At 40.7% G+C, this 25,525-nt stretch overlaps 3 protein-coding genes across 9 annotated transcripts in view; 1 reads left to right on the top strand and 2 right to left on the bottom strand.

Moving 5' to 3' along the window:
- Positions 1 to 288: 288 nt before the first annotated feature.
- LOC126401411 (interferon alpha-inducible protein 27-like protein 2) lies at positions 289 to 3,983 on the bottom strand. Its single transcript, XM_050062646.1, has 4 exons — positions 3,883 to 3,983; positions 3,743 to 3,784; positions 3,065 to 3,226; positions 289 to 1,663 (listed from the first exon to the last, which is right to left on the bottom strand). The coding sequence occupies exons 1-4, from the start codon at positions 3,890 to 3,892 to the stop codon at positions 1,569 to 1,571; spliced, it is 309 nt and encodes a 102-aa protein (XP_049918603.1). The 5' UTR covers positions 3,893 to 3,983; the 3' UTR covers positions 289 to 1,568.
- Positions 3,984 to 4,648: 665 nt separating this feature from the next.
- On the top strand, positions 4,649 to 15,728 carry LOC126400519 (galectin-8-like). 2 transcript variants are annotated; one of them, XM_050061270.1, is made up of 8 exons: positions 4,649 to 4,836; positions 5,052 to 5,189; positions 7,257 to 7,467; positions 7,569 to 7,688; positions 7,808 to 7,834; positions 10,986 to 11,074; positions 11,212 to 11,377; positions 12,484 to 15,728. In XM_050061270.1, exons 2-8 carry the CDS (start codon positions 5,068 to 5,070, stop codon positions 12,631 to 12,633), a joined length of 885 nt encoding a protein of 294 aa, XP_049917227.1. In that variant the 5' UTR covers positions 4,649 to 4,836; positions 5,052 to 5,067; the 3' UTR covers positions 12,634 to 15,728. The 2 variants fall into 2 exon arrangements, with proteins under 2 accessions (XP_049917227.1, XP_049917226.1); XM_050061269.1 differs by having other exon boundaries at positions 5,101 to 5,189.
- LOC126400518 (palmitoyltransferase ZDHHC14-like) overlaps positions 15,626 to 25,525 on the bottom strand; it is a 69,558-nt gene continuing 59,658 nt past the window's right edge. For 4 of the 6 annotated variants that reach the window (XM_050061262.1, XM_050061266.1, XM_050061264.1 and 1 more), the window contains exon 10: positions 15,626 to 16,839. In XM_050061262.1, the coding sequence (XP_049917219.1) occupies positions 16,369 to 16,839 (471 nt within the window). In that variant the 3' untranslated portion in view covers positions 15,626 to 16,368. Of the gene's footprint in view, positions 16,840 to 17,524; positions 17,548 to 25,525 lie in introns of all 6 variants that reach the window. The other 2 variants (XM_050061268.1, XM_050061263.1) reach the window with 2 other exon arrangements.

Here is a 25,525-nt window from a genome sequence, read left to right on the forward strand (position 1 = left end):
GTATGCATACTGCATACTACACTACATACTTTTTTAAGGGCAGCTGCAGTACATACTAAGAGTATATAGTAGAAGTATGCGATTTGGAATGCAGGGCTGGCTCTTCGCTTGAAGAGCCTGGTGACGCGAGGCTATATGAAGCTTTGTGTTTATCCTACCGGAAGTGCACTTTCAAAATAAAAGCACCAGCCTTTAAAATGTAACTAACAGGGCAATATTAACAGCCAGTGAAGTAAACACGAGATTATTTACGTAAAAATGTACTATTTTTGCAAAACAACGTTCAGCTGGTTTAAGGATAAAATGTCTTGATGTTTAATGTTCATGTTTACTGTAACGTTAACTGTTTTCCTGGTTGTTGGTGTTCCCCAGTTCTTCCGGGCTGTGATAAGCGGGCCACAACATTTGTTTCTTCCACTGCCGTAGAATATAACTTTCCTTCCATTCAAGGGCTCTGGTTTCTTCCTCTTCGTTTAATTTTACCAACACTACAAGACAGTACTACTAACACATCCCAACTTAGGGGTACAGCCATTGACATATATATGTATGTATGTATATATGTCTATGGGTACAGCAACTTCTGTTCACTGTTAGGCACGAGGTGTATCACTCATATCTGTCCCCACAAGGTAGGAACTCATAACCATGGAAACACAATGAATCAATTGAAACACCACACATAAAAATACAAATGAAACAAAATACAAATGAAACAATAGGCTATACCAACTACTATAAATGCAAAATGAAATAATTTACAAGTAATTTTCCTATTACTACCTAAATATAGATAATGTACCTATTAATAAATGAAACACTAACTTAAGTAACACAATAAGCAAAAAGAAATATATAATGTGTGCAGTAATTGTGATTATATTACCAACAGTTATGTTGCAATGTTGCAATAAAAGTGGAGAATTGAATGAAAAACTTAAGTAATGGCCTGATAAATTTAGAGATGGTCATTTTCTCTTCAAGTTGTCAGGTGGACATACCCAATGGTAAGCATCATTACTGACATGGCTGCAGTGGCCAAGTATCAAGATTTGTTAAGGAGGAGGTGTTTCAGGACGAGAGGTCTACGATCATGGGCATCAGTCAGAATACTGCAAGTGGCCACTGGGGAAAATTGGCTGCAAGGCTGAGCAGTGTTCCTGCGGGAGCATTATTGGTCTGGTGTGGTGCAGTGCATTCTGGTAGTTGTAAGTTTTCTACCTCTTGCACAAAACACATTACACAATAAATACTAATCACAATAGTCCCAGACAATGACGAGCTGAATGTATCACAATGCAAGGATTAAAATTCAGGAGGCTGTAAAACTGATAGCGTATAAGGAGAAGAGCCAGTGTGATTAGACACATCCCTAAGGAGTACCACTGCTGCGGGTTAAAAGGCCTTAACCCACTTCTCCTTTCCCACAGGAGGCTCCAGATCCAGGGACGTATGCAGGGACTGTTGTTCATGTCCATCAATGTATTGAAGGGCTTGATAGGATTTACGTGTTGGAAGCAGAAACTAAAACATTTCAGTTGTCTGAGATTTGGCTCCATCTTGTTCCTTTATGCCTTTTTGCGGATGTGGCCGACCAGCCATCCCACTGCTGCTCCAACACCAGACACAGCTGTGGTCGCAGCTCCAGACAGACCAGCTGCACCTACGGAGAGATTGCACAGATTTCATATCAAAGTCTGGAGCTACAGAGAAGCTGAGAGAGTGTTGTTGAGAGTTGAAACAGTGACTTCACTGGCATCACAGTGTATACAGTAGTCTAATTCAATTATACCTAAACTCCTTATAAAAGTTTGTTGAAAACTACACTATATTAAGATTTTTTTTAAATCTCTATTCTGACAATGTTATGTTAATGTAAAGCACTTTCGTCAGTGCTCATTGTTTTTTAAATGTTCCTCTATTCTGACAATGTTATGTTAATGTAAAGCACTTTTGTCAGTACTCATTGTTTTTTAAATGTGCTCTATAAATAAACCTGACTTCACTTGACTACTGTTGAGCAGGATTTAATGTTGCTGCACTTTAAAAGACATTAAAAGTTACCCAACATGATTCCTTTTTATTATTACTCAAGCAATGATCATCTCACCTTTAAAGGCCCAGTGTGTAAGATTAAGGGAGATATAGTGACACCTAGTGGTGATGATTGTAGATTGCAAACAGCTAAAACTTCTGCTGGTTAGAATTCCCCCAGTGTTATACGTTAGGAGGTCTTTACCAGGAGCCAAATTATATGCAGAGGTCTCTTCCTCTCCAAAACAAATCAATGTTTCTGCTACGCTGTTGGGCACATTGCTAGCCCAGCAACAGCTAATGTGTGCTCACATTACTTCCAAACCTTCAGGAGGTTTTTACTGTGAGTTGAATGATCAGCAGAGGTCTCGTCTTCTCCAAAACAAACGGACCCAGTGATTTAAATTGGTAGTTTTGCACTAATAAATCAATGTTTTTTCAGCGTTGCTTGTATGCTTGTGGAATGCGAAAATGTGAACAGCCCCATCCAGAGAAGTGTTTGGTTTGTCTGCTCTGGGCTGCTATAGAAAAATGGCTGTACAACATGACAGACTCCATAACTAAGGACCAGCTCCCTATGTAGATGTAAACTAAGGTAAGGAAAACACAGCTATTCTTATTTTCAGATGATTATACTTATTATATTATATTTCCATTTCTGTCAATCCCCCTAAATCCTACACATTCAATAATTTTCCGTAATTTTCTGTTCTGTTGGGGGTCATGGGGGGACTGGAGCCTATACCAGCTGACACTGGGTGAGAGCTGGGGTACACCATGGACAGGTTGCCAGACTATCACAGGGCTGACACATGGAGACAGACAACCATTCAGGAAGCCGGAGGAGGACATGGGGAGAGCATGCAGTCTCTGTAGAAGGGGGGCTTCAATCCCCCCACCCTGGGTTTGAACCAGGAGCCCTTTTGCTGTGAGGCGACAATGCTAACCACTACACCCCCTACACACTGGACCTTTAAGATATAACAGTTAAAACCACAAGATTCAAAAAACGTCAAGTAACAGTGTTTACCTATTGATTGCAAAGTAGCCACCAGACCTCCTGCTGCCACTCCTCCTCCATTAGCTATTGCAGCTGATGACATCATGCCGGCTGCATATGAGCCCGCTGCTATTCCAGCCGAGGTGAAACCTATGACTCCCAAGACAAGAGGAATCCCTAGGACAGCAACGACTGCACGTGGACAATGACACAGCAGAGGAAACATTGTTGGTGTGCTCATTTGTCAGGCTACTTTAAAATGGATCATGCATGATATATGCAGAGACTGTTCAGAAACATTTTAGATCATGTTTGGTTTGAGTTTAGCATGTGAAATTAATTTTCTATATTTTAAGAGTTGAAAAAGTAAACAGGCATAGATGGGCAGTATTTCAATTACATGTATTTAAAGTATGTTATTAATAAATGCTGAGTATGTTGTTATTTGTATTTTGTTTGACAGAAAAAATAATAAACAAAATACTTTAAGAGCTTGTGTATTTGAAAGATGTCAGTATCAGTTTGTATAGAGAGTATTTTTCCAAATGACAGATTATTTGTATTTCAATTAAATACATGTGCTCATACCAGTATGTTGTAGGCCTATTTTAATTTTGATACATTGGAGCAAGTATTTGTAACGAGAGGTATTTATTTGTATTTCTGTCCATCTCTGAACACTAATATCAAGGCTCTCCAGAGTCTTACTTGCTCCTGCTCCTGCCCCTACTCCAACGGCGACAGCTGCCTCTGAAACACAAAATAAAATCCGAAATTAACATTTATAATTCATCTGCTATGATTACCATTTTTCAAAAGGAAAAGTAAAGTAAAACAGTGATACTCACTCGGGTCCATGTCTCTTCCGAGCTTCAGTCTGTTTGGGAGTCTGTCTTCTGGGGTTGTACTTTCATTTACTGAAAAACGAAACTATGTATAAATCTAAACACATGATGGCGCCAGAGAGTCATGTCATTTATTTAAATGCGTCATCGAATTACAAGGAAACAATAAAAATTAACACATGATATAAATATTAAATAAACAAAAATATAAAAACACACAATATATAATAAATAAATAATTAAATAAATAAATAAAATGCTGTAGTTTCCCTGTCGAATAACAGAAAGTGCCATTTAGTTTTATTATTATAATTATTATTATCATTATTATAAATTAATTGTTTATTTACTTATCTATCTATTTATTATTATTATTATTATTATTATTACTACTGGTGGTGATAGTAGTAGTAGTTTTGTTGTTGTTGTTGTTGTTGTTATTGAATTATTTCTGCTTTTTGCACGTAAATGAAAAACATTTCCCTACAATTAAATTAATAAATTATAGCATTTACTTTAGATTCTTAACAAAACTGTTTTTGAACTGAACAGACAATATGTGAGATTAAATTAATATCGTTTCATCCTTTCATTTTAACAGATGTCGCATTTGTGAACACCATGTTTGCCTGAGAGGAGGCGGTTAATTTAATTATTCATTTTGTTTTGCCCTTGCTGGTGAAATAAAGGTTTAATAATCTTAGAGACAACGGGTCTCCGTTGTTGCTCAGCGGACCTGATCACATGGTAGGATTAGCGCATGCGCGTGGAGTCCGGGGCTGATGGAGAGAAGATGCCCACTGCCATCATCCCCGTGTAGTGCAGGAGAGCTACAAACCGGTCCTATTTACCGCAGACACCACAGACTCTGTTGTCTCTCAGCTCAGCTGCATGTTGTAGTCTGACACAAGAAGCCCGATGTCTGTGGCAAATGCGAAACACACTGTCCTGAATCCGGTAAGAGGCTTATTATATTATTAATAATATTATTATCCACATCAGCCCTCTGATGCCATCATGCAATGATCAATAGACCCTCCTGTAGCTTATAATGCAGCTGAACAGCTATGTGCAGCAGCAGCTGTGTACAAACGGCCTGCACACTGGACGCAAACTAATCCGAGATATCACACGGGTTATTCTTGCTATTTATTTTAGCTCTCTTCTTTCAGGCAGCATGTGTTCAGCATGTGCTTTAACGTCTCCAACTCTCCACCTCAGGTGATCCCATACACAGGGCCCATACCTGGAGGCCTGCACCCTGGGGAGATCATCATCATCCAGGGCACTGTGCCCCCAGATGCTGACAGGTGAGATGTAATTAAGTCAGAGGAATATACAGAACAAGTGCCACCTGTATGGATATGTCTAAATCAATTTAATTGGTAAACCCAGAGCATGTAATACTTTTAGACCCTGCTGTGTCTACTTCAGTGGTTCCTACACTGGTGATTTTCTTTTCATGGCAACCCGTCATAATAACCCAACAACACGTTTACACAGTGGAAAATGTCTGTGAGTGTCATGGATTTAATTTAACGAATTTATTAAAACTCAGATGTATAGCTTTATTCTGCAGCTTTCATTGACGTAGTTGAACTAGATTATTTTTCAGTGTAGTTTTGCAGATAGATATTTAAAATGAGTATGCTCAGCTGTGACCTAAACTTTAACTCCTCCATCTGGGGGTCAGAGGTCAGGTTTGGCTACAGAACCGTGTGTTCATCAAAGAATCTTCAGCATTATAAATGTTTGTGATCTTTTGCCGAAGGTGCTCTCAGAGGTCAATTCATAGTTGCGTCTATAAGCCTGCAAGGATCTTATTTGGTCCGTGTGACGTAAATCTCGTCATCCGCCCATGTTCTCAGGGGTCCATTTTTTGAGACCATGTGGACTGCTGGCTGCACATGCTCCAGTCTCTTGCTCCACACTCCAGTCCTATCCAAAACACTGCTTTAAAGCCAGACGCAGCCGCCTCACCACTGTGAAGTTAGACCCACCAGCATCGTTGAGGTTCAGTTTCACCCAATGGACTCAAGCCTTCCTGTTCACTGCTAGGATCTAAAACAGACCGTCAATTGTTTAAGTTCCACCTGACGTTGGCAGTAGGACAGTACGCTCACCTCCCAGCCCTCCTTTGCACTGTCAGGGGCTGACACAGACTGACAATTCAATCGAACTGTGTGTGTTGACGTGACCACAGCTGTATGGTCAATGTGGAAAGTATGGCCAAGCCTTTAAAGGGATAGTCCGGATCTTTTGAAGTGGGGTTGTACGAGGTACTTGTCCATAGTCAGTGTATTACATACGGTAGTCGTCAGTCGGCACACCAGCAGTTTGGAGAAGCAGGCAGGAGTACTGACACAAAAGCTAAGAAATGTACTGCTGTGGACGGGATCAGCAACAAAACACCTAAAAAAAAGTCCCACCTAAAAAAATAATTAGTTTAAATCTGTTATATTGAGGATATTTTCACCACTTTACCGTAATGTCAGACAGTGATTTGTGACAGGAAAGGGAAGCCTCTATATCGCTGTCTTAAAAGCCAGACTCCATTGAGAAGAACTTTGATTTAAGATCACTGAACACAAGAACTGCTGCTGTACCACTGCCTTGATAGGCAAGTTTGTTTCTGTTATTGTGCGACTCTGGAGTTTTAAATAGTTCAGATTCACCAAAGTCAAACAATAACACAAACTCACTAACTGCTTGAGGCAGCAGTAGACCAGCAGTTCCTGTGTTCAGTGAGGTAAAATTACTGTTTTTGTAAATGTTGTCTGGTAGCTTTGAAGAGAGCATAGATGGGAAACTGAATCCGCTAACGTATTCCCCGTTAGAACACGCCCTGACAAAAAGGTATGGTGCTGAAAATACTTTCAATATGGCGTACACTTAAACTGTTACATAGATTGTTTTTTAGATGGGACTTTTCTAGGTTGCTAAAACACATTTTGCTGCTGGCGCCATCCCCAGCAGTACATTGCATAGCTTCTGTGGTGGTGCTCCTGCAGCTTCACCAAACTGGGAGCATGATGAAAAACATCTACTGACTTTGAATAAGATGACTGATTAAACACAACCTCATTACTCAATATGCACCATGTAATATTCAAATTGAGCTTAAAAATTATTTCTTTACTTTGGTAACAGTAGTTTTGCCTACTGTTTTGTTGATCTTTAAAGCCCCTTAAGTCAGATTTCTTTTGGGTAAACAATTAGTAGACCTACATTTTGACGCCTCTCTAAGGACCTGCCTTCACTGATATGGTACTGAATAGGTGCAAACAGCCCAACGCTTTGACATGAAGTGAATTTGCAGGGGCAGTTGCCCACTTTGACGGTTAATAATCCAGCCTCTGTGTGCATCCTCTCTGCAGGTTTCAGATCGACCTGTCGAACGGCTGCAGCACCAAGCCGCGCTCTGACGTCGCCCTCCACTTCAGCCCTCGCTTCAAAGGCTCGCCCTGTGTGGTGTGTAACACCCTGCTGCAGGAGAGCTGGGGCAAAGAGGAAACGCTCCATCAGCTGCCCTACAAACGCGGAGCCCCCTTCGAGACCATCATCCTGGTGCACGAAGACGTCTTCAAGGTCAGTGAACTCATGCTGTGAAGGACGTAGGCATGGATGAACCTGTGTAGTACCTTTAAGAAAAGCAAATAAGTGACTGAAGTACTTGTCTTCGCCCATAGGTGGCAGTAAATGGCACCCACCTGCTGGAATACAAGCACAAAATCCCACTGAACAGGGTCGACACGTTTTCTATTTCTGGGAAAGTCAGGGTGCACGCTATTGGCTACATCCCAAACTCAGTAAGTACTTTCCCATCACGTGTGTGCTTTATTTTGTCCTCAAAAGCTTGTCAGATGTGTTTTTATTTTGTAAACATTTCTAATTAATTGTTTCTAAATTTGGCTTTTCCTTCTTTTAGGCAATATATTCAGAATCAGGTGACTTGGTGAGTTTTTCCTTTTGCGTCATCCACATAAAAACTAATGTGCCTAAAATGTACCCGGCATCTTGTGATGCCACTAAAACTGGATCACATTTCCTCAATGATCCCTTTTGTTTGTGCACTGTAGCCCTCAGACATTTAAAGCAAAATTCCGGTTTATTCAAGAAATTTATGAGATCTGGGAACAACAAAGTCCAGCGGGGCACGAAATGTGAGCCCTCAGGCAGTCAGAGAGGTTGTAAACAGTCTAGGTTATTTAAAGCACTTAATTTGGAGGTAAAACACAAACCAAAAACACCCAAAATGTTGATAAGAATCTGACTTCTTGTGTTGGTTTACTTCCTTTGGCGATGATGCTGATCACCAAGATCTTAACAGATAACGTGATGATTACAGTGTTATTATTAACGGCAGGAAGGATGGTCAAAACTGTTAAGGTAAAACAAAAATCATAATGAATCAGAATTATTCTTCAACTAATAATCCACAATATTCACACCACTAAATAGTCCCCCTCCTCCTATATACATAATATAGCACCTAAATCTGACTTTTGCAAGCTGTAAGGAGGCCTGCTCCGTCCCTGCTGCAGCATCGGACACTTGCAGAGGCATCAACAAGTAGTTTGCAATAAGCAGAAAAGGGTTATAGATAGTATGTTAACAAACCACCAAACCAAAAGCTGCAGCTTAAGATGTGAGCACTGGATGACTTTAGCTTAGATTCAGTTCTTACATTCATTTATACCTACAGACTGTGTACATACATGTATAATTTCACTTACACCTATGCATCAATGCGTGCAGTCGTGTACAGCGCACAAACACACTGGTACACACAGGCCTGCACACTAGCTATAGTTAGAAGTCCTTTATAAACAGTATTTAACCTGTGTGACTTCTCCCTCTGTAATATTGTTTGTCTGTGTAGCCCCCCGTTTAATAAACTGACAAATTAATAAAATAAAATCATTTTAAAAAAAAAAGTTTGTCAAATCAAGTTTTAAAAGAGTGTTGTGGATTTCCCCTTTCAAATGTACACTGCCGTTCAAAAGTTTGGAATCACCGGTTACATTGAAGTTTTTCGTCTTTCCTTCAATAACAGAGACTAGTCCATACCCATTGAGTGCACAGTTGCCCACGTACAGTTTCACATGGTGTGTGTTTGGGATACAGGTCATAGGAAATTGCAGATTAAATAGTCAGCTGAACCCATTAAGAAGAGCAGAGCATGTATTCAGACAGAGTTTTTGTGAATTTGATAGAATGATTGCTTTATTGAAAGTACAGTAGATTGACCACGTCAGTGAGTAGAAAAACGGACAGACAGAATGACACACTGACAGTTTCTGTGATTATGTACAGCATACCATATCATGACTTAGTCATACCAAAAATTAGAAAAAAACAACAACATTGGTCCACAGGGGGAGCCACAGCGATCGGTCGCATTTTAGCCATTTTTAAGCATTTTTCTGTTGTTATAGCGCCACCCAGTTGNGTCAAACTTCCTAGGAAGAGATCGATTTTAAGTGTTTTTCAAAAAATTCAAAATGGCAGAAAATCTATATAACTGGAAGTTATGGGTTCTTGAGGCACATTTGTTCCTGATGAGGAGAGGCATCTCTGTGCAAAGTGTCATGTCTCTACGACATACAGGCCATGAGATATGCCCATTCAAAGTTTGCAATTTCAATCGGTTGCTTTAGCGCCCACCTTTGGCCAATTGATGTAATAATTGATTCATTCACATCCTCCCATGACCCTCTACCACTGTGCCAAATTTCACATGGATTGACCAAGTCAGTGAGGAGAAAAACATGGAATAGACACACAGACACACCCACTGACAGAGTTTTCGTCATTATATAGTAAGATAAAAGCAGTATAATTAGACACCAAATGTTTTTTTTACATTTGATATACATATAAATGTAAATGTGTAATCATTTGTCAGTATGTAGATGCTACACATAGTTAGCTCGGTTCATTTCTTTTTACTGAAACCATGAGCACCAGAGAAGACTAGAATTCATCAAAATTCATTTACCAGCATGACGAAAAAATAAGTGGTGACTCTTTCTCTGAAGTGGTCATAAAGTCAGAATATGTGTCAGTTCCTCGATTACCCTGTAAGTTATTCATATTCCTTTAGTCCGTAAAGGTCCTCAGATTTAAACAGTCAAAGGTGTTTTTCATAAAATTTGATCCAAGTTATGAATATTGTTTTAAAAGGATGAAGTGGTGCTGTGTCTGTATGCCCGGGGCTGTTAACCTCAGGTGCTGTAAAACAAGTGTCACAACATAGCACATAATTGACATGGTATTTGAAGCCTAATTTTTATACAAGTAATATTCATACTTTCTCCCATCTTTGCTGAGCAACAGTTTTGTGTGAGAGGAATTAAAGGCCTGTCCCATATAGACAACAGTTGAGCTAAGTGAATTAAGCAAATAATAGCCCGGGCTACTAATTGAAGTTTAACAGCACGAGTCTTCAGAAAAGCGCAAGTGACCCTTGATCATTATTGAAACACAACGGTGAGATCTGGCTCTAAATATTTAAATATATTTAATTCTTTTCTTTGGGCCCTCTGTAGTCTGCTCAGCGGTTAGAGTGAATAGTTTTAAACTGTAATTTGTCAGTCCACAATATGTTCATCTGATAGACCTACTATATAAAACCTTCCATTACTGTTGTGAAGTTAAAGAATATCTTTTTGCTAAAGCTAAAGCTTGTTGTATTATTGTGTACTTGACACTGGAACAGGAGCCTGTTCCTAAATAAATCTGCACAAATTTTGATGCTAAGTGTCCAGTTTCTTTTAACAGTGACTGCAGAGTTTTTCTATTCTCATTGGACTGTTGCTCAGAGGGATCAGTCTGGTTGAACCATTGAACTGTGTTTTGTACTCCATGTACAGAACTAAGGGCTGGGCAATGTATGAATGTATAAATACCCTAACATGACACTAGATATCCTCTTGGAATTCGCATAAAAGCATTTGACAACATCACATTGAACTGTGGGAAAAATATTGGGCATTTTTTATTATTTTTATAGAGCAAATGCTTGATTGAGAAAACAGTCAGCAGATTAATCAATAATGAAAATAATCACATAAAATGTATGAACAGTTATATTGTCATTCCAGAGCCTCCCTTACAAAGGCAGTATACTCAAAGGACTGAGCCCCGGACAGCACATCACAATCAAAGGACAGGTCAGCATGTATCCCCACAGGTAAAGTGATGAGTCATTACATTTACCGCCACATAACAAATGACAGCAATCTGATGTTTGACACTCTTCCCTCTGCTAACTGTAACATTTCTTATAAACACAAAAGAAGATTTACCTTAAATCCATGCTTCCTCCAGCTTTACAGTGAACCTCCGCAACAGCAGGACAGAGAACATCGCTCTCCATCTGAACCCTCGCATGAAGTCCGGTTTGTTCATCAGGAACTCATACCTGAGTGAATCCTGGGGTCAGGAGGAGCGGGAGCTGCCCTTCTTTCCCTTCTCGTCAGGGGAGTACTTTGAGGTAGGAGCCGCCTACAACCTTTAAGGTTTACTTTAAGGGGCTTCTCCTGTCTGCTAGAGTTGGGTCGACATCTGGGTTTGCTGGTCCGGTCTGGTGTACGATCCTAAACCGGTTTGATTGATTCAAACGGGATGAAACGACACTTGTCATTAGACATCATAAGTGCTATATCGTAGGCAACTGGACTTGCTTGAGTTTTTTTTTTGCCTATGATATAGGACTTACCATGACCTGGATGACTGAGAATCTTCACCGACTTGTCATTCGACACCTTCTGCCAAATGAAAAGGTAGCCTCCATCGGCAGCGTGTGCTGATGGTATCACGATGCTAAATCCACCTTATGCTGCATTAGTAATAATCAATATGACATTACGATGAACATAATATTATGTTTATGACGGACTAAAAGAGACAACAGTGTCTGACAGGCTGTGAGCCGAGCAAGGCAACATGAAGGAGATCTAATTTCAGCAAAGATTGTAGGGCCGTATCTGTGCACACCTTGTTTGTTTACTAGAAAGTTCATGTGTTTTTTGGGGTGACAAGAGGAGACATGGCAGAGTCGGATGCTCTGTTTATATTTCTATTTCTGTCGCTAGCTTTGAAAATTCCACAATGGACTAAGAGTGACTGATTCATGAAGGTGAAACGAAGAATTATCCACACAGTACCTCCTTATTTCACTACAAAAACCAACATAGGTGTCAGCTGGCTCGAGGGAGTCCAACAGGGAGCCAAAAGTTTCTGGTGAGGCAAAGGACTATCGCTAATGACAAGCTCAGCTACTTGCTGTTGGCTATATTGTATGTCATTTACAGCAATTGTTGCAATATAAAGTGGTTTTCTATTCATAAAGTAACGTTACTTACATAGGAAGCCGACATATCCAGTCCAATCTGGAGTGCAAACGTAATAGTTTGACGCTCATTTGCTGCTAGGACACGGAATCACCATGTTCCACTTTAGAGCGACTGCAGAGTCAAATGCGTAAAATTCAGTATACCGGTCTGGTATATATCAAACCAGTTTGAAAACTTTCCAAGTTGATCATTATTTCCCGGTGTCCGTAATGACTGACTATTCCTCAGTGTTCTGTTTTGTCAGATTCTCATCCTGTGTCAGCCTCATCAGTTCAAGCTGGCAGTGAATGGCTCACACCTGTTTGAGTTCAGACATCGGGTGCAAGACCTGAGCAGCATTGACCAGTTGGAGATTATGGGGGACCTGGAGCTCAATGACGTGAAACTGTGGTGACCTGGGACTGTCGACTTACACGGAAACCAGCGTTACAGACACTGTTGTGTTCTGGTTATCGATGCTAAATTAGCTTACCCACACTGACCCAGACAATGGATGCTGAAAACGGCAAACTGTGCTGAGGTCAGGTCTGGTTAGTCTTGCAGCAACCACAGGTCACTGATTTTAAGCTAGTTTAGCATTTTTGGTGACTAAGGACCATGGACAGGCCCTGCCATGGAGTATTAATGGTCCATGTTTCCAGCTCTGGTTAGAGAAGTGATGCATGAGTGTAGGCTGTGCTGGAGCATCAGGCTGTGAGCCACCATGACTGTTTACAGCTACAAGTTAGGTTTGCCTTGGTTCATTTCTTCTACTGTCTCTAGTGCATCTCTGCTGTGATACGCCCTTAGTGCACTGTATAAATAAAACAGGAAATATGTGTAAATCTTAAAAAGCACTTGGCTTTGTTTGAACGCCAAGACAGTCAGCAAATACAAACAGTGGCTCAAACTGAAGGGCTCCAGTATTTTGGAGCAAGGCCCAATAAAGACTAATTTATTGTACAGCTAATTTAAAAAGCTTTGAAACAGTTCTCATCATTACTAAATAATTAGTACTATTTTTTAATTAAAACATTTAATGTGGGTTCAAAATTATTTTCATTTGCAATTTTTTAAAATTATTTTTCACTTTAATTTAATTTAATTTAATTTAATAGGATATGCCTACTTTTTAGTTTATAAATTCAGTCTGCTATAAGGTCGTAATCCTCAGGATTCTTTAACACATGACAGCGTCCCATGCACTTGACATTTCCATTAACTTAACATGTAATGGTGCAGCAGAACTCAAGCACAGTGCAGTACAGGGTCTGTTTAAATATTAACTATTTCAATAACCTAACGAATGACATTTTGCAATCTTTATGCAAGCTGTAGAATATAGTAGAATCCTGCATCTGTGACCATCTCTTGTCTCAATGCTCTCCCACTCAGTGCTGCAAGAAAAAAAAATCTGGAATATTTCTTTTCCAATGTCAATGTTTGTTTGTTTTTTTTGCATTGTCTGTTGTAACTGTTGTAAAATATGTATGAAAAATCCTCCCTATGTATCATAAATGATTTAATAACAAATAAATGTGTTACTATTATCATTGTGCATCAACTGCATTAGTATATTTTTGGCCACTAGAGGGCAGCGTAACAGGTTGTAAATAAAACAGTGAGATAGCCTCACATTAACGTTTATAGGCTTAATGTGTTGGTAAGAAGTGGCTAGTTTACATATCCAGCAGACGACAAGCAGTCTTAGCATTCATTTGGTGTCATGTCAGTGTCTATCTGATGAATGTGAGTCTAATATTCACTGTCCTATCTATTTTGCCCTCCAACAACTCCAGAGAGAAAACTATTGGGTCTTTAGCTAAATGCTATACTTTCTGCTCCAGCTAACTTTGTGGGAAAAAAACCCCAACACAAACAAAAACAAACAAACTAACAATAAAAATGTAATCAGCTGTTAAACGGAAAACTACTGAAGCCGAGAATGGCAATGCTAGCAATTTTTTTTGAAATGCTGTTATCTCGAGAAGTTAATTATCAAGAAAACTGGGACTACGAGAAAACAAAAGGTAATTTCCTGTTATTACTTATGTATATCAGAGATCAGGATCGCCATGTCAGCATGCATCTTAACAACTGTAGCCAACTTATTTGACAAAACTACATATTTCTGCCTAAAGTTACTGTTAATTTATGAATCCTCCCTAACAAGGACGTAGGTTTTGTTTCAACACTGGGGGGAACACATATGAAACGGGGTTTACGGTCCTTACCCAGAATGAGTGTCAAACAAATTTCCTTCATTCTTGTGAATTCTACTGCATCAATTTACAGTGGTAATGTCTTGCTTCATAAAAATAAAAGTCCTCTGCTACTGTAGGGATATGTCTTCTGCATCCCCCCTGAAATCTATGCCTATGTTCCCAAACAGCCATGACGGTGATCTTGAATACGAAGATCAGGTGTGATCAAATGAATCACTCATTTTTGAGTTCTCCATAATTATCCAATGATCTCAAGAAAACTATTTGTTTCCTTGTGATAAATTATTTTGAGAAATTGGCCTCTTCAGACTGGCACAAATTAACACCCTTTACCATGAGGAACAAAGTTTTCATGGGATGCTTAAATAATTAACTTGTGGTCTTGAGATTATGGCATTAAAAAAAATAACTGCAAGCACGGCCATTCTTGGCTTCCTACTGCATCTGGAGACACAGCTGATAAGAAGAGACAGGATGAACCAACAGTAAAGTTACAGGCAAGGAAAATCCATGAGCTAAAAAATGCTGTGTAGAGCTGAAGGAAACGACAGTCTTACTCGATCTCTGCAAGTTCTTGTCTAGAACATCGCTTTAACATTACATGTAGTCATTCTGTTTTTAATAAAGGAATATTGGTTATTGTAACGTTAACGTTACACTAATCAGAATGTAATGTCTGTACTTATTTATGATGTATTTATTTTAGGTAAAATGTAGTTTATTGTTAAGGGGGGGGAAAAAACTAGTCAACTGCAGTACTCCTACTGAACCACAAGGTGGCAGAAGACAATTAAATGTTTATTACCAGCACCTTTACTTCTCATACATCTTCACCGACCACTGTCAGTGAACTCTAGATCTTTTTCCTTTAAGGCACCTACAAATCAGTTTAATTAAATATTACTGTAAACTAAGTCCTTGTTTTAGTCTGCATCTCTCACCAAAGGTTGGTGCTTGAGGTCTTACCAGGACTTCTGTAAAGATGAATGGGAAACTTAATGGCCTAGAGTGAGTCTTCATAAATGTTGAGCAACATCCAGACAAGCTTGTTTTTAATGTCATTTACGCCTAATGACTACAGGCCTCAGTCACAAGATGAACTTTAAAGGAAATGTTATCGCCACATGACTCTCATGTTAGCACACATTATGCCCTCTAAACCTCAATATTAATGGAATCGTATCTGATAAAAAGTTGGTGTTTTATTAATATCCACAGGAAATATAATAATTTGTAAGATTTGTAATAACCATGGAACAGTACAACAGTCTCTTATTTTTTTTTTTAACATAGAAAAAGCAGGATGATATGCAACATGACATCAACCATTGCACTGCTGAGAATGTCCAAGAAAAAAAGGCAAAAGACACTGTCCAATCAGCAACAGGCAAATAGGCTAAAGTTTGTTTTACAAAAAAAAAAACTGTCAGACCTGTGGTCCATTGACAGAGATTCATAATTTTGACAAAAAATGTCATGTGCTGTCAAAACAAGTCTTGTTTTTGCTTGACATGGCCAACAGACATACGCCACTTTGTAAAACAAACCCTCCTGTCCCGTTTCCAGAAACTAACGGATTATGCTTCCCTTGAAGTAAAAAAAAAAAAAACAAAAAAAAAAAAGAGAAGCGTATGTCTGAGTTGTCACAGAGGCCACCACGCTAGAAAACATCTTCCCTGTTCCAGCAAAGGGGTTTGGCAAGATGTTGGCTGAGGACAACTGGTTTCACTTCGATTCAATTTTATTCCACCCAGTTTCTAGCAGCTGAATTTAAACCACAGCCTTTTTCAGTTCTCACGTCCCGCTGAGGAGAGAAAGGAAAACTAATTCAGGGTGAGAGCGAGCTGGTCCAAACGTGGCACAAAAGAGCTTCATGGGTTGGATGCATGTTTTCAGGAGGGAGGAGGTGGGTATATATCCCATTGTCAGACAGAGCTGAGCTTTACCAATCCTCTGACAGAGTCCTCGTGTAGTGAGTCCTGGCTGGCTGGGTTGTAGAAGCCGGCCTGCATAGTGTGGCTGTGACCCAGGGGGCTGCCGCAGGGGAGCATACCTGGCGGCGACGGCACTTCCTCTGGAGTGAGAAAGTGGTGGTGGGCCACCGGCTCCTGGAGGGGGTGGCTGTGGTTGTGTGTGTGGCTGTGTCCGTGGATTGGCAGCATGTCCGTGGTCTCGTGGCAGCTGAGGCTAGGGGTGGACGTCGGAGGGGTGGGCTGGCCGAGGGGGAGTGAGGTGCATGGGCCGCCCAGGGTGAGGGAGGTGCGGCCGGGCAGAGAGCCTCCGTTTTCAGGTGAGGCCGTCAGGATGACTGGCTCGCTGCTCTGCTGCTGGAGGAGGGGTGTGGCGGCGGCCTGTAAAACGAATTTGGTGCTCTGAATGCACTGGTCTTGGTCACACTGAGAGAAAGCAGCGGAAAGCGGGAGAAGAAAAGGAATAAAGGAGGAGATGTGAAAGTCAAGAGGGATAGATAAGGTGCCAGAGTTGAAGGATGGAAATAGAAAAATAAATAACAGCGAGGCAAGTGTTGAAAATTAGATGAAGGAGGGAAGAAGAAACAACACACAGGATATGTGGAAAGACAACAGAGGAGGGGGCAGGTGATTGGATAAGGGAGAGAGAGAGAAAAAGATGTTAGTACCCTTGTTAGAACGCAGAGCCACACAAAGAACCTGCACCAGTTCGTGCATCCGCCCCAGTAAAAACAGAGCTGAGGTCAGCGGACAGAGATGAAAACACAGGACTATTAAGTCACTGCCTCATGACCTATTGATCTTTATTGCCTTTCTTTAGAGTGGAAATCACACGTCTGAAAGTGGAGCAGAGTAACTGGGTTAGGACACGGAGCGTAATCAATAGCACACATTAGCTTCAGGGAGATTAGCTTTAACCCTGTTAACCCTTAATCACCACAGAGCAATCATATAAATTAGAGACCAGTGGAAGATGAAAGATTCTCTGGTTGAGGAGTTAAAAAGCCATACAAACAAATAAGCACTTTGATGCCTCCATCCATCCCGCACCACTCCCAAAGTCTGACTGACAAGGAATTTGATGCACAAAGATTCATCCCGGATATCTCACCTTTCTGTCTCAATCTCACTGACCTAAAAAGAACAGATTACACATGTGATTTAAACAGAAGTTGAGCTACCTTTGACAGCACAAGAGATGTGATTCCAAGCATTATCAATCCTCTTATCAGAAGCACGTATCAACTGCTCTTGACTTATCACCTTTACGAGCTTGGCCTCTCTCCAGGTGGTTGAGAGGGCCAATTTGAGCGAGGGTTATTGGACTGAAACTTCTCTCGCAGCCGTGTTAGCGCAGCAGAGCTACATCATCAGCCTTGAATAGAAAATCAAATAACGAGGGGGGAAAAATGAAACAGCGCTTTGTCCCTTTCTTTCTACTTTCAGGCCTGTTTTATAAACAGTCATAGCTAGACTGACTCAGCACTGTCCATCCCCCACGGCAGACAGACACACACACGCAGAACTACAAGGAACAATGTGTACATAGACTGCTGATAGACTAACCTTGGATAGCAGACAGCAAGTGAAGCAGCACAAGCCATGTTTTGGTTGTTTTTTCATGCGTGGCGGTGATAAAACAAAGATAAGAGAGAATTTTCTTACATCAAAAACTCAATCCCACATTTACAATTTATTCTTTGATTTCATGACTGAGCTGTGTACATTAGTCAACATGACACAGACAGGTTGTATCACTCTAGTGGTGGAGAGTAATTTCATTGCATTCATTCATTTTCTGTAATCGCTTATCCTGTTAGGGGTCGCAGGGGGGGCTGGAGCCTATCCCAGCTGACATGCCGCAAGAGGTGGGATACACCCTGAACATGTCGCCGGGCTAACACATAGAGACAGACAACCATTCACACTCACATTCACATCTATGGGCAATTTAGAGTCATCAATTATCCTGCATGTCTTTGGACTGTGGGAGGAAGCCGGAGTACCCAGAGAAAAAAAGAACAGAAAGAACAAATGGCAATGGGTCTAAAATACAGTATTTTCCTGCAAAGCTGAAATGATTACTCCATTAATTTAGTAGATCCATAGAAAAATGAGAAAAATGCTCTCAGTAGAGTGCAGATTTCCACCAGGCGGCAACCTGGGCTGATCATGGCGACTCAAGACAATTCTGTTACTGCAGATGCAAGCGCAGCACACTTCAGAAGCATCCCAAAAGCTAACATAAATACACGCCGTATCTATTTTTGACGGAGCTGCAGCGTGTTGCAGAGAGCAGAGTGAGTTCTCATGCTAACACCTGTCATAATGAGGAAGAATGTATCTTCATAACTTAAACACAGCACAAATCTTTGCTCCATGTTATCCATTTGATTGTTCAATCCATTCATGACTGGACTGTATATGGTATTAACTTTGACACCGTGCGGCAGATGGGACAAAACCCAGTCCTAGCCACAGCCACCGTTGTGGTGTTGCCAGTAGAACTGTCCCTCCCAACTCCCTCAGAGTTAAGATGGCATGACACATTGGGCATGGAATTAATCTGCAGATGATTCAAAACGAGACCAAACTTTTCTATGGATGTCAGTTTTTGAGACTTGACGAAGGACAAAATGTGTTCTGCAACAGACGGAAAGACTTTTTGTTTTTGCCGACCTGATTTCAATAAGTCTTACGGCCTCTACCAGCTGAGTGAGGACTAAGCAGTCAATGACGGTGTAAATAAATCAATAAAACAGGTTTTCAACAATTACGAATCGTAACAACTACCAGAGATCCTTGTGCAAACGGTCATAAATGTGCACATAATATATGAAGCTGATTGGTCCAGTAGTTTGTGAGATTGGCTGCTGACAAACATACACTCACTCACACACACGACCAAACGCACGATCCCCTCCAGCCTTACGCCTGGTGGAAATTGTAATGGCAATAACTTTGATAATTTATCAAACAAGTCACTTACAAGGCAAAAATGCCAAACATTCCCTTCTTCCAGCTTATCAATTTTAACGCTCCTCTGTATCATGTGAATATCTTTTGGAGGGTCAGTTGGACAAAACAAGCAATCTGAGGACATCATATTTGACTCTGGCAATTGTCATTGACATTTTTCACTATTTTATCAGATGTATCAGACCAAATAATTAATTGAAAATAAAAAAATGATTAGTTGCAGCCCTGCTTTTCAGTCAGTTTGTGCATTTAATTTAGATTTTCAGAAATGTCAAACTGGAGAGGGGGAGTCCTTCAATTTACCCGCCAGCCACAATTACAGACTAACTCAATAATTGTGAGGTCGTGAGAAGGATGAACATGACCTTGCTCAACAAAGTGAAATATTTACAAAAGCTGACACCATTTATGTTCCATCTTTAAACACATCTTACGATGAGATAGTTGAATCCAGCAACAAGTTGGGAGATTCCAGCCGTCTGTGTTATTCCTGACAACACACCGCTGTCTGCTGTGGCTGATAATAAACTGTCCATTTGGCTGACACTTAGGTGGTACATGCTGTTGAACTTGTCTGAGAAAGAAAAATATGAATCATTGTTCATATTTCATCTTTAATAAAACTGATTAAACAGAGTATGAATATTCATCGTATCCAACTCTTATGGGAACAAAGTTTTCAGTGACTGTAACTCCATCATTCATGCAGCTGACAGGGGTGGTGAAACTGAAAACTGAGCCGTGGGCTGTCAGTCCCTCATCACTCACTGTGCAATTATCAACAAGGAAATGGTGGGTGATCAACTTGCACTGTGTGTGTGTGTGTTGCACAGAAATAGCTCACAGCTCATAAAGGAAAAAGACTTAGACAGAGGAAGGTGTAAAGGAAGGAAGGCAATGCCAGAAATAGAAATATTTACAAGGCCAAAGCAAACTGTGTACCATGAGGTTAAAGGACAAGTTCGCCCAAATTACAACATATTTTCTCACAAGCTCACAGTAATATCTATCCATGCAGAAATTGCTGGTTTAATTACCTCTGCCGAGGAGGTCATGTTTTCTTTTTGGTTGATTTATTTGTCTGTTTGTCAGCAGAATTAACGTAACACTACTGGCCTGATTTTCATGAAATTTGGTGGAACGGTGTAGCATGGGCCAGAGAAGTGCCCATTAGACCACATTAGACTAATTATTTTCCACTTTTGTTAACATTGTGAGTTAGGGCATTTGGCCTTGGCTGAGATCTGTATTCTCTGAGTGCCCTTCTACTTTATAATGAAAATGAATGCTCACAGAATTGAAATATAGTGTTAAAAAAATGAACTCCTAATTTGTTTCACCTTCACTGTACTGAGGTGGAAGCAAAATTGTCAGACACACATCTGTAAATAAGGCTGTAGCTAACAATCATTATTTCTGATTAATCTGTTGATTCAAATGTTTTGGATGAATTGTTTTGTCTTGAAAATATCAAAAAAATGATTGAAAAACTGAGTATTTCCAGATCCTGAGGACGACTTCAAGTTGCATCTTTAGTCCAACCAACAGTCTAAAACCCACATACTCAATTTGCAATGATCTCAAACAGAGAAAAGCTACAAGTTCTCACACTCGAGGAGCTAAAGCCAGAGAATTTCTGCAATTTTTTTCCCTTTTTTTTTGTGTTACTTTTTTTGTAATTCAGGTGAACTGACCCTTTAACTGGAGGCTATGATAACTGCTGTCCATCAAATTGTGCACCAAGGGAGATTGTATGTTATTGAGGCTACACTGTTACCATGGCAACCACTTACAAGGCTTCTCCATACCGGCCCGTCGTTTTAAGCTGCATCACAGACAAAAGTACCTCACAAAGAAACAGGGCTTTCATAGTCCAAATGCAAATGCAACCTAAATGCATTAACCAACACAGTGCTATAAAAACACAGCCTGGATGTGGGACAAGTACAAATTAACAATAGGTAAGGAGATATAAATGTGTGTCGCCAATTATCCATTATTTTTTAACATTCAGCTAAATCACAGCGCTGGACAGCCAACAGTGATGTCACTGGGTCCTGGTGTACACCTGTACATCACTGCAGCCAGGTGAGAAGTTAAATAGATGCTTAAGAAGATTTTGAGGGGGTGTTAAGTTATCTATCTGTCTCTATCTGTGTTTTCTGCAGGGCATTCACACAGGATAAACAAAGTCTGTGTTTTACTCGGATTTACTGACATAATCCCCAAGATATGATGCGCACAGTCATTTTCAACTCCACTTTACACAACACAGAAACCCTACACAGCACCAGTAGCAGTGATGTATGCTGTCAACCTCCTGTTTTAAATGTGGGTTGAACAAACAGAACCGATTCTGCCACACATTGTCGCACGTCATCCATCTCATCATCTTTCAAGATTTCACTCTTCTGATGGATTTGAGCTATCTTCTTGTGCAAATGTGTCTCCATGCTGTTTAGCAAGATGAGCCTCCTGCACCCAAAATGCTATCAAAACTTTAATTTATCATTGCCAAAGCAGCCTCCATAATTGCTTACGGGTAAAGAGGTAGGAAAAGAGGCACGGAGAAAACAAAAATCCAAACTATGATTCCAAATCAAGGAGATGCCAATACACACAGGACTACTATATCAATATGTCAGTGTTTGGCAAAATATGGTAGGTTATTTGCAGTGGAATTTTTACTTGACAAAGTACGGACATGGCAGATTTGGGATTTAGCAACCTCCGCAATTGTCACAAATAACTAGAGGTCCCCAGGTAATATCATAGACTGTTCAAAATAATACACTTAGCCACCATGACATCACCCATTGGTTTGTGGACTTCCATTTTGAAGTGTCAAGTTCAGCCTTTTGGCCGTTGCCATCTTGGTCTTTTGGAGCCAGATGTTACCATATTTGGACAAAAGAGTGGTGCTGTTTAGGAGCGAGGGGTGAAACTGACTGTCACGCAAAGCGGCCCCGCCCTTATTTATGTGTAACCTTTATAAAATGTAAACGAGTGAGTTATATAAAAACTCTCCCCCCATACAGTTGTCATAGATGTTGAAATAAGCTATAGAGACCAAACCGTTTTTTTGTACCACGCTGTAAACATGTTTATTTCTACTGTAAAGTTGGTCGTTTTAATGTGGGTGTCGCTTTCCAAGCCAGCCTCAAGTGGCCATTCAAGGAACTGCAGTTTTTGGCACTTCTGCATTGGCATCATTCTTCAGCCCTGGAGGTTGTCGCTTGGGTAATACTAGTCCGATGCAAACACTTATTTAACTTATCTAATGTGACATGTCGGATTCACAGTCTACTGATGATGACTCTCCTCGTCATAAGTTGATGTCAAAAGATTCCAAGATAAAAATGGCTGACCCACTGTACTGTGTTTTTCACACAGTCAGTTTAGGCTTACATTTTAAGGCTAAACAGCTAAAAGTCTGAATCAAGTACAATACATTTCTATTTTACAATTCACTTCTCTTCCATCTCTTTGTCACCTCTATCTCTCTCACACACACTTCATGTACATTCACACACTTTTCTCAAATAGCACCCACCCACACACCTCTGTAGTAAACAGACAAAAATGATGGGAGACTTTTACTCACAGTGGCTTGAACGGATTTACTAAAACAAGCCAGCAGCAGCCTCTCGAAAACTACTTGATGTCGAAATACAACGTGGACCTGAAATGAGTGGTCTAGCCCGCACTGGATTTTTAAGGCAAACAAAGCAGTGCAGTGAGTTGCATCAGTAGGCGTGGGGGGATGAAGACAAGAATACTCAAGAATAGTCACTCCTGATGTGTTAGCATTGTGGCATGTTACTGAGTTTAACAAATGGACTTTAAGTAAACAGCTGACTCTGTATCAGTGTGCTGATAAATGGCCAGCAGCCGGCACAATAGGACAACTCTGGCTGCTAATCATGAGCGCTACAGAAAACAGATGGCAGTTATTTCTGAATGTGCTAACGTAAGGGAATGTTCCTATGGCTCTCAGCCCATTACAAGTCGTCCACACATTTAGGACCTGAAGACAGATGACATTCACGTTCGACATCTCAATGAGAACTGACAGGAGGAGGTTGACTATGGATGAGAACAACAGGACGACTGTGGCACAGAGGGAGGGCACCAGTGAAAGACGTTCAGTAGATGTGTGTGTGAATAGGCCTTAAATCCGGCATGTTATGTGCGAGGTTAATGGCTGAACTGAACAACAGTAGACTTGTTGCTTCTATTCAGGCAAACCGGTCAGTGAGGTCAGTACAATGTCCTCTTCACAACACCAGCTATTCTCCTCCAAGACTGTAAGAAACAGTTTAACACAACAGGAGATGTCTCTTTACTGACTGTTGTGTACTTTCACTTTGTGAGATTATGTCTTTGTACAAAATGGTAATGCATTATGTATTATCTCTCTCTGATTCCTGCTCATTGTTTTTCTTGGGCGCACTGCAAGACCTGGATTATCAGCATGATGAGGAAACCTGTAATCATTCATACAGTTAGGCCTGTCACAATAACGACTTTTGCCGGACGATATATCGTCCTAGAAATAACTGCGATAAACAATATTATTGGCATTTTGAGACCACTTTACGTCCACTTACAAAATGATAACAGTGAGGCTCCAGAACACTGCAGTTACCTCCATAATCCAGCCGTTGTGCTGCAGTCAGGTCCCGGGGATGGACGGCCTGGGAGCCGTGCGATTGCTGGTGGATTTACAGACTGGAGGATGAAGTTGTTGGAGGGTACAGACAACAAACGACAGCCTTTTGGCTCATTGCTGGGAGTTGGCAAGCTACAGACTATCAGGGCTGTACGTCTTCCACTCCAAAAGTGTAGCTCCAGTTTAACCTACCAGTAAGCTATACTGTTATCTTTGAAGTGTTGTTTTATTTTTCTTCAGACTCGGTGGAGAGAGAAAAAAAAAAGGGAGAATCGCTGCACCCAAGTCACATAATAGTTGGGGAAACCCTGCTGTGTTTGTTAGCATCAAGTGGGCTAAAATGTTGGTGACATTCTTAACACAACAGGCAATGTGATAAGTTGATAAAGCAATTATTGTGACAGGCATTCATACAGTATTCTGACTGATAAGCAGACTGTAAGACAGGAGAGTGACTGAAATTAGAGTTAATTCATACAGCTCAGAGTGCGATGCCACTCAGCACACACGCACACACACACGCACACACACACACACACACACACACACACACACACACACACACACACACACACACACACACACAGGCCCCTTCCTTGTTACTGCTGACCTAATTTACAGACGACATGGAGCGACACATGCAAAATTAAAAACATCACCGACTCGCTCTTTGCAATTCAGAGCAATTTCATCAGTTTCACTCTGGTGGGATGAGGAAGACTAACTGGGTTTGCTTTCCCAGGTCTGGATAGAGAGAGGAGGATGCAGCTGGTTTGTGAATCTGCCGAACATTGAGAATTAAGTGAAACTGCTGTTTGAAATAGTTTGACCTTATCTGGCCTTTACCTTCTCTGTCTAGGCCGTATTATCTCAGCCAGACCTAAAACCAATAGCATATGTTTACCATTACAAATAAACACAAAATAATATGAGCCATGGTGTCTGTAGTTTAGATTCATCATAGTGACAAGGGGCTAAGTTCATCTGCCTCAATTTGTGAGAGATGATTTTCTGTTTTTGGCAAATGAACATAAGACAACAGCTGGAGATCTGTCAGACCGGCTGCTGTGAAAGGTACTTTGTCTCTGTGAGTCATGTTGACCAAGGTCTGGCCCTGTAGGAGTCACAGTATGGTCTGCATGAGGCTGGGCCAAACAGTAGTGCAGCCATGCAGCTAGGGACCGGTGAATGTAGACGACTGAGAATACTTCTTAATGTTAAATCACTTTCACTTTGTAAAATCACCTGGACTGAAATCCTCAGGATTATTATTTCAACATGTTAACTGTGAGCCAGTATCAGTAAGCTTTTGAGAACAGAGAAGAGCCAGATGCAGAAATATTCAGTCCCTTTATTCAATGCTTCTTCTATACCTAAAATATCATCCATCAAGTGACCTGCCCTCTTCTGGGGCCATATTCACTAACAGTCTGAGAACACTCTCAGAGAGCTCTTAACTTG

The sequence above is a fragment of the Epinephelus moara genome, chromosome 14, assembly GCF_006386435.1.
Source record: "Epinephelus moara isolate mb chromosome 14, YSFRI_EMoa_1.0, whole genome shotgun sequence".
In the NCBI taxonomy this organism is placed as follows: domain Eukaryota; kingdom Metazoa; phylum Chordata; class Actinopteri; order Perciformes; family Serranidae; genus Epinephelus; species Epinephelus moara.

Excerpts from the sequence above, each read along its gene's own strand:
- LOC126401411 (XM_050062646.1), bottom strand. Across the intron at positions 3,227-3,742 it reads AGGGGCAGGAGCAGGAGCAA|TCGTTGCTGTCCTAGGGATT; the intron begins GTAAGACTCTGG and ends GTCCACGTGCAG. Across the intron at positions 1,664-3,064 it reads GGCTACTTTGCAATCAATAG|GTGCAGCTGGTCTGTCTGGA; the intron begins GTAAACACTGTT and ends ATCTCTCCGTAG.
- LOC126400519 (XM_050061269.1), top strand. The coding sequence starts at position 4,798 with ATGTCTGTGGCAAATGCGAAACACACTGTCCTGAATCCG. Across the intron at positions 4,837-5,100 it reads AACACACTGTCCTGAATCCG|GTGATCCCATACACAGGGCC; the intron begins GTAAGAGGCTTA and ends TCTCCACCTCAG. Across the intron at positions 11,075-11,211 it reads GTCAGCATGTATCCCCACAG|CTTTACAGTGAACCTCCGCA; the intron begins GTAAAGTGATGA and ends TGCTTCCTCCAG.